The sequence below is a fragment of the Triticum aestivum genome, chromosome 4D (assembly GCF_018294505.1).
Source record: "Triticum aestivum cultivar Chinese Spring chromosome 4D, IWGSC CS RefSeq v2.1, whole genome shotgun sequence".
NCBI lineage: Eukaryota > Viridiplantae > Streptophyta > Magnoliopsida > Poales > Poaceae > Triticum > Triticum aestivum.
The window spans coordinates 121,054,286-121,062,441 of NC_057805.1; the positions used below are offsets into that span (position 1 = coordinate 121,054,286).

Consider the following 8,156-nt stretch of genomic DNA (forward strand, 5'->3'; position numbering starts at 1 on the left):
CGAATTGGACAAGGGGAGGGGCGGCGCCCCCCTCCTTCCTTCTCTTCTCTCCTCTTTCCCTTCTTCTCCTACTTGACTAGGAAAGGGGGGGATTGATTCCTTGATTCCTACTTGGACTACGAGTCCAAGTAGGACTCCTCCCATGGCGCGCGCCCTCCTAGGGCCGGCCTCCTCTCCTCCCCACTTTATATACAGGGAGGGGGATACCCCATAGACACACAAGTTGATCTTTACCCATGTGCGGTGCCCCCTCCACAGTTTTACACCTCGGTCATATTGTCGTAGTGCTTAGGCGAAGTCCTGCGCCGGTAACTTCATCATCACCGTCGCCACGCCGTCGTGCTGACGGAACTCTCCCTCGGCCTCAGCTGGATCTAGAGTTCGAGGGACGTCACCGAGCTGAACGTGTGCAGATCGCGCAGGTGCCGTGCGTTCGGTACTATCGGTTGGATTGCGAAGACGTTCGACTACATTAACCGCGCTACTAAACGCTTCCGCTTTCGGTCTACGAGGGTATGTGGACACACTCTCCCCGCTCGTTGCTATGCTTCTCCTAGATAGATCTTGCGTGATCGTAGGATTTTTTTTTAAATACTACGTTCCCCAACAGATGCTACCTGACTGGGCGGGGTGGAAGGAAGAAGAAGGAAGAAGAAAGAAGAAGAGGAAATACACTTCCTATGTCTAATTCATTTGAAAAGGTTAAAATCGGAGATTGGATAAGGCCTGGCCACTTTCTTAACTTCTCGTATTTTAAAGAGTTAAAATGTTGAAGAGTTCTAGAATAGAAACTTGGCCAAATGGGCCGGTCTTAGCATGCCGACCCGATTGCCCTCGTGCCCGATCCGTGGTGGGCCTAGTCGACACGTTATAATCTGGCCGTTCCTGGCCGCGAGGCTATGCACGAGTGCCAGCACGGCACGACCCGTTTATTTTTATTTTATACAGCCCAATAGGCCTAATATAGGTCCAAAACATCCCGAATAGGCTGAATTTTACATTGATGGCGTGCCAAACGGCCCATGTAACATAAGGGCCGTGTCTGGGCTAGGAAGGGCAGCCTGTGTGCCGGCCCGGCACGGCCCGTCGTGTACTTGCCATGCCTGGCTGGGCCCGTATAACCCTGGCCATGCCGGGCCGGGCCATTTGGCCAGGTTAGGTTAGGATACGAGTTCGGCTATATTGGATGCTCTCGCCCTAAAGAAAAGGCTATATTTGCCTCAGAAAAAAAAAGGCTATATGGATGCTCTGAAAGCTGTAGCTTCCCCCAGCAACCCCAAGCCGTTGCAGTAGTGGCGTGGTGGGGTTCATCGGCGAACATCCCCCAACGGCGCTCATGCCATGTTCAACCCCGTCTCCGGCGATTGGCTCCTCGCCCACCTCAGCCGCGTGGTCCTCGACGACGACGCCCTCGCGCTCCTGCTCCTCCGCCTCGACAAGACTCTCTCCAGCCTCTCACTCCACCTCCTCGCACACTCCTGCAGGTTTGCCTCTTTTTCTTTTTCTTTTTCTTACAATCTTCCTAGGGTAGAGGTTCATCTGTCTGGCTTCCTTTTCCCTCGCAGAAAGAAAAACGGCAGATCTTCTTAGATTAGATTGATTTGAGCAGGAGCAAGAAGATCCTTTTTGGGACAATCCTTGATCTTAATTTAGATAATTAGGCTCCCCAATTTCGCTGTAGGGTGTTATGACTTCCGTCTTCCTTCCTGGAAGAGAACAACACTGATCATGGATCAGGACCAAGCATGGAATTTTTAGACAACATATTTTTGTGCTAGACTCTTGTTTAACACGAGTTAGGAATGTGTTCTTAATGTCTGTCTGTCGGTAAAATTCAGTTATACGTTAGCCGCCTTCTAAAACACCAATTTTTATTTGGGATAAAAATAAAAGGAGGGACTCAGCTTTCTCCAATTCTCAAATTCATGTGCATGCCAGCATATACAATTCCGTTTATTCTAAAAAAGGAAAAGGTTAATAGGACAGCAAAAGCTAATTGCAAGCTCGATGTCTTTTGCTCCTGTATACACTATCTTGGCAATCAAGCCAACAAATCAAAACGAGAGAAAGGAAAATGTGTGACCCAAGGGGTCAAGCAAAAGCACACCGAGTAAATCACCACCGTTGAAGTTTCAGCATCTGTTTTCCGTAGTTGGACTAAATCCGGTTACTCTTCTTGTAATCAGCACTGGGGAAGATCTTTAGGTGGTGGAATTAGAGTCTCGCTAGGTCTTTTCCCATTATCCACCACAAAGACCATCTTGAGTCCCCATGAAGTGTGCACCTCGAAATGGCAATGCATAAACCACACACCTGGAATAGAACAACATATCAAGGAACTCCTTCTAGTAAGCAGTAGGGTAATGTAGGATTGAAATCTCTACCTGGGTTGTCTGCCCTGAACCTGATTGCTGTCCAGCCTCCAGTAGGAACTCCAATGGTGTTTCTCTCAACGGGGTCGATGAGGTTAAATGTGGAAGGGGAGGCTTTGGGGTTGTAATTCCCAACACCCCTCCCGACGACAAAAAAGTTAAATCCATGCAGATGGATCGGGTGGCTTTCTGTTGATATGATCCCTGTATCCTGGAGTATGACCTGCACTGAAGCATTATATGGCAGCCTATGAACCCTGGTTCCTTTCATGGTTTGAAGGTTTTTGGGGCCGCTTCCTGTGTAGTTGAACTTGTGTGGTGGTGTTGCTGGGAAGTCTTCGGTGAAGACCCCTGGAATGCTGTAGTAACGGGCTTGGAGAATTGGGGTGGATGGCATAACGAATGTTGAATTGTTGATTGTGCCCACCACTCTGGTCCCATTAATGCAGTTTGCGCATGGATTGACACCCACACCGATGGTAAAGAAAAGCGAGTGTTCTACTGTCTGTGGCACATTGGCTGGGTACTCCTTGGAGTTGAGGCTTCGGAGCGACTCAGAGAATTTTGATGCAATAGGGGTGGCATTCTGTGGTGGTGGCTTGACGAGAGTGAGGCGCGCTGTGGCAGAGACAGTGTTAGCGTACTGCAAGGTAGCAGTGCCTGTTTTGTTGTCAACTTGTAGTGGAGCATCCAGGAAGGGAGAGACTGAGAGAAGGTAACGGCCAGCACTTTGGTCAGTAGTGACGAGGACGTTGGTGGTCTGGCCTGGAGTGATGAGCAGGATATCGGTTTTATATGGCTTGGTATAGACTGCATCAACCTCAACCACAGTTAGTCCGTGCCCGGCAATCTTGAAGAATAGGTCGTCATTCAGACCAGCGTTGATGATCCGGAGCATGTATGTCTTGCCATTTTCGACATCGAGATTGAATCCATCTGCATGAAACATTCATCAGGAAAGCAGTTTTTTACTCTATATGGAAATTTATAGACTTTGCAATAACAGGATGTAGTAGCACCTTCATTCATATACCTTGGGAGGAGGCACAATCAGACATCGGACCAGGGTGGCCATTGATGGTGTGGGAATCAGAAATATTGGGTCCTACTCCTAGTTGCATGGCCTGGTTGATTACAGTCTCTGTATCAGCTTTCCACCATTCACCTGCAGCGCATCATCAAGTAATTTCAGTGCTGAATGGGTTATTCTCGATTAATACCAATTATGAGGATCAAGTATACATATACCTAGGACAACAACTGCCTCCTTGTGAGGAGCAGGAAAGGGGTAGGGTACTCCAAGCTTGGGCAGTATGACAATAGCACCATGAACGGTAGCCCGCAGCCAGTTGATATGGGCATGCCATAGGAGCGTACCACGTTGGCCAGTAACGGTGAAATTATACAGAAAGCTGCTCCCTGGCTGGATTGGGCACTGTGTAATGTAGGCTGGTCCATCGTACCACCCAGTCCGGATTTGCCTTACCCCGTGCCTGATTATGATTCAGTTAGAAAGTTATATACGTATGTGTGCTGCATAAATACTCCCTCTGTAAAGAAATATAAGAGCGTTTATATTTCTTTACGGAGGGAGTATGTTGTATGAATTTTCTTTTATTTTAGCCTGTCTATAGAAAGGATGTGTCTTTGTTGAAAAAATGGAAAGGATGCGTGGTTCCTTAGATGAATGCAAAGGTAAAACAATGTTCCTTCTTGTAACGCTTCACTGGCATAACCTTTTTCCTTCTTCTTTTGCAGCAAATGAAAAATTATCATGCGTCAACAACATGCCAGAAAGATCGAGGCTGTCCATATGTGTGAGGGCATGCAGTTGCCACTTTGAGGTGGCAGTTTTCTGCTATAAATTGCAGCTGAAGCATGGAATGTCTTACCAGTGGATGGTAACGTTGTGAGGTGAATGATTGACGACCTTGACAAGAACGTCATCGCCTTCTCTTGCATAGAGGGTCGGCCCCGGGAACTTGCCGTTAACAGTGAGGATGGACTTGGTTGAGCAAAGCAGTGTCATGTTCCTCATAACCACCTGCACGAGTGAAACCATGGTAAATCATCACGGCAGCCTGAGTTCTGTAGCCGCCTCACGGTGTAAGGGTGAGCCGTTTTGTCTTTTTTATTGCCTCCTGGGGCAGGCTGGTTATTGTTATATTGCACCAGAAAGGAAAATGACATTTTGAAACTATGGCAAAGAAAGCATTGTACTCCATGTCGGGTTGTGTAAAGAGTGGTGCAATGCTATACGACCCTGGCTACATGCAGAAAAGAGCCATTAGCTATCTATTTCTCCTCCGAATGTATGTATATGTGTCTTTCTGATGAAAGCATATGCTGCTTTTGTTAAGATTCTCACATTGAACTTGTAGTGTCGGGTGATGGCATGGACGCTGAGAGCCTGAAGCAGGAAGCAGCTGGCCATGAGGCGGAGGAGCAGCTGATCAAGACGGCGAGGCATGGCCATGCTGCCTGGCACTGGCAGAGCCACTTGATCGGAGGAGACGAGGACGAACGACGATTCCTGTGAGCCGAGACGGTGCAGTATTCCTGGTTGCATGGAATGACAGGGCGACGCATGGTTTTAATGGCCCAGGGAGGGGGCTGGGGCGGTGTTGGGTTTCTAGCTGCCATGTCGTTTTTCATTTTAGGTGAGAAACCCTTGCTTGGCAAGGCTGGCTAGCTGTGCTGGGAATTGTGCGGATTGCAGGTAATTTCTTCTTGTGTTTTCACCTGCAGATATGCAAAGGTAGCTCCCAGTTGCACCGAGCTAACTCTTTTTACATACAAATTAGGTAATAATGTAGCCATCTGCAGGACTTGCAGTGCATCTACCTTTATCGATTTGGAGTTTGGTTCCATGTACCTGTCTCTGCCCACTGAGAAGAGCACTTGGGCTGTTAACCGGCCAGTGCTACTATGAACCTTGCTATACGTACGATAAATTCGTGCCGAACACTCCATACGATTAGAGACAGCCATGGATGATTCAGTTTGTGGGCCCTAGTATTTAGAGATGATCTCAGTCTGATCGTACTGTTGTCCGACGAGAAGGCATCGTACGCAGAGTAGTTTCGGTGCTACTATAGCTAGTACGAGTGTCGGTTAATAGCCATCAATCTTTAAGTAACTTGCAGTCCACTTCCATGTACTGCAAACGTATGTATGTTATGTACAAGCAACCCACAGCAACATGCACTGAACCTTATAGCCTAGCATTAGAGTTTAGAGCAAGCAGAATAAACACGGATCCTTGTGGCTATCTTTTGAAATTACATTAGCCGGATGTGACAAGTGAGCTAACTGGTAAGCTTAGTGGCGTGCAGAATGTCATGCCATTGTGTATGCATTAGATCATCAGATAACTAGCTATAGATACTATTGGGATTGATGTGTCGTTTAGATTGATAGACAGATTAGCTAGTGGCCGGTTTTTGTGTGTGCAGAAACAAATCAAGCAGGGACAAACGGGGTAATGGATTGATTGATGCGCGTAGTTGTCAGGTGTACAGAGACTACGAGAGAGAGGGGAATTGGATTTAGCCTAGGACATGAAGATGGAGATGGAGATGGCAACCACTTTTGGTGATGTGGAAGCGATGGATCATGGATATCTAGTAAGTGGTGCGTGTGCTTCAGCTTAAGCGTTTACGAGCCATGCTTCGGTACAATCCCCCCTCCACAAACCGTATAAGGATAGTATGGTCATTTGACCATCACGTGTAGACACCTCCGTATGTGACGAGTACATAGCAGATCCGTCGGCCCATCAGACAACTGGCGCACGTCCCCCCCTCCATCCTGGGCCTGGCCCATTAATTATTTTATTGTTTTAAAGCTTCAAAAAATAAATGGGTGAGCAGTATCGAACAGTGAACCTCTTGGTTTATCTCTACCTACAGTAACCAACTAGGACAGCGCCCTTGTTGTGCCTGGCTTCTTCTTTTATATATCTTGTTGTGCATCTTATCTGTCTGTTTTTCTTTTTGCCTTTTTTCTTTGGTTTATTTTTATTTATTTCTTCTTATTTTTCTATTTTCTTTTTTAATTTTCTTAAATTCGTGAACATTTTTTAAATCCGTGAACTTACCTTTTAAATCTGTGATGTTTTTTCATATGAATGAATATTTTTCAATATCGCAAACTTTTATCAATTTCATGAAATAAAATTCAAATTTTTTAACTTTTTAAAAAATCTTTAACCTTTTTTCAAGTCGATGAACTTTTTTGAATTTCACAAACTTTTATCAAATTCGTGAACTTTGTTTTGTCAAAATTATGAACTTTTTATTTTGCAAACTTTTTTTCCAAACCTGTGAACTTTTTGTCAAATTCTTAACCTTTTTTCAAACCGATGAACTTTTTTCAATTTCACAAACTTTTGTCACACTAGTAAGCTTGCGTTGCATGTCTCGGCTAACATATGTAATCATATATAGGATAGTCTTCCCTAAAAATAATAGGTTAACCCTATTGAAAATTTGAAATTTCACACGAAGTGTATAGTACCTAATTCTTAGCATACATAATTTGAAATATCATTCTTCATAAATCAATATTCCTTTCACATACATTTCACCCAAACAATTTGAATACCTAGAGCCGTGCGTGGCCATGGGAGATGGGATACTGATTTTTCTTTGACCAGGAAAGGATGCACCGTGATTAGTTTCTTATTTTGAGGGGCTGTGATTAGTGTCCTTGTGAGCAGCGTGCGGAACTTTGTTCCGCGGACGAGGCGTCCTCCTCGTTATTTGCTAATAACACATTCACGTTAGACTAGATCCATCTTAGGTGAAGGATTTAATTAAATGGATGTGATTGGGTGGTGTTGATTTATCGGTGTACATTTGTTTGAGTGTACATAGGAAGGAAAATGGTGTACTTTTCTGAAATTGATAAACCTTTTTTCAACCCGTGGACTTCGTGGCAGAAATTTTCCAACACCAACAGGGAAAACCAAAAATCTAGGTTTTTCGTTTTCGGTATCATTTTGTCTTTGATTTGTCGATTTTTAAGCCCACACCTAGCCCAAAGGGAAACAAAAGTTCATAAAACTAAAAAAAGTTCTTCGATTTGAGAAAAGCTCACGAATACGAGAAAAAAGATCACGAAATTGAAAAAAAGTTCATGGATTTGAAAAAAAAATCACGAATTTGACAAAAAGCTCACGAATTAAATACTTTTTTGCAGGAGGCCTCTCGGATGTGTCGGTCCATTGTCGCATGAAAACAGGGGATTTTAAAAAAAACTGTTTTAAGTACTTGTATAAATTCTAGATTTAAATAGTTTTTCATTCAAACATGGCATGGATGCCTATCATGAGCATGCCCACCTTATTGCAAAAGTTGGGGTCACTGAAAGATGTACAAACATAGACCATGTCAATAGGAAGGCCACAAGAGTCCATCTCAGAGCACATTGTTTACCGACATTCTTCAAATGGTCCCAATTTTTTCCATGGCATTGTATGAACAGTTCATGACACCATACCAAGTTGTTTTGGTTTCGACAAATTTTATATTTTCTGGAGTATTCTCGGTCAGAAAAGGCTGACACAATGGTCGACGTGTCACAACTTGCATACGGTGTTGCAAATCGTTCAAACCTAATATTGATGACTACCATGGGTATGCGTATGTCCACTAGCTTGAAAAAGTTGGTATTATTTTAAGAATGCCCAAACTAGACCATGTTCAATGGATTGTGTTCGGGTTATGCCAGAAGACTCCCTCTGAGAGCACGTTATTTTATCGACATCCTTCAAATGGCCCT

The 8,156-nt window shown here is 44.6% G+C and overlaps 1 protein-coding gene and 1 long non-coding RNA gene across 2 annotated transcripts; one reads left to right on the forward strand and one right to left on the reverse strand.

The window, feature by feature from the left end:
• The first annotated feature begins 1,226 nt into the window (after nucleotides 1–1,226).
• LOC123096721 (uncharacterized) lies at nucleotides 1,227–4,670 on the forward strand. Its single transcript, XR_006446694.1, has 2 exons — nucleotides 1,227–1,484; nucleotides 4,131–4,670. It is a non-coding gene; the product is annotated as an uncharacterized lncRNA (long non-coding RNA).
• On the reverse strand, nucleotides 1,923–4,927 carry LOC123096719 (laccase-22). The gene is made up of 6 exons (XM_044518480.1): nucleotides 4,741–4,927; nucleotides 4,265–4,416; nucleotides 3,621–3,865; nucleotides 3,406–3,537; nucleotides 2,385–3,308; nucleotides 1,923–2,313 (listed from the first exon to the last, which is right to left on the reverse strand). Exons 1-6 carry the CDS (start codon nucleotides 4,846–4,848, stop codon nucleotides 2,183–2,185), a joined length of 1,692 nt encoding a protein of 563 aa, XP_044374415.1. The 5' UTR covers nucleotides 4,849–4,927; the 3' UTR covers nucleotides 1,923–2,182.
• Nucleotides 4,928–8,156: the final 3,229 nt, after the last annotated feature.

Excerpts from the sequence above, each read along its gene's own strand:
- LOC123096719 (XM_044518480.1), bottom strand. The coding sequence starts at position 4,848 with ATGGCCATGCCTCGCCGTCTTGATCAGCTGCTCCTCCGCCTCATGGCC. Across the intron at positions 3,866-4,264 it reads CACAACGTTACCATCCACTG|GCACGGGGTAAGGCAAATCC; the intron begins GTAAGACATTCC and ends AATCATAATCAG. Across the intron at positions 2,314-2,384 it reads GTTCAGGGCAGACAACCCAG|GTGTGTGGTTTATGCATTGC; the intron begins GTAGAGATTTCA and ends GTTCTATTCCAG.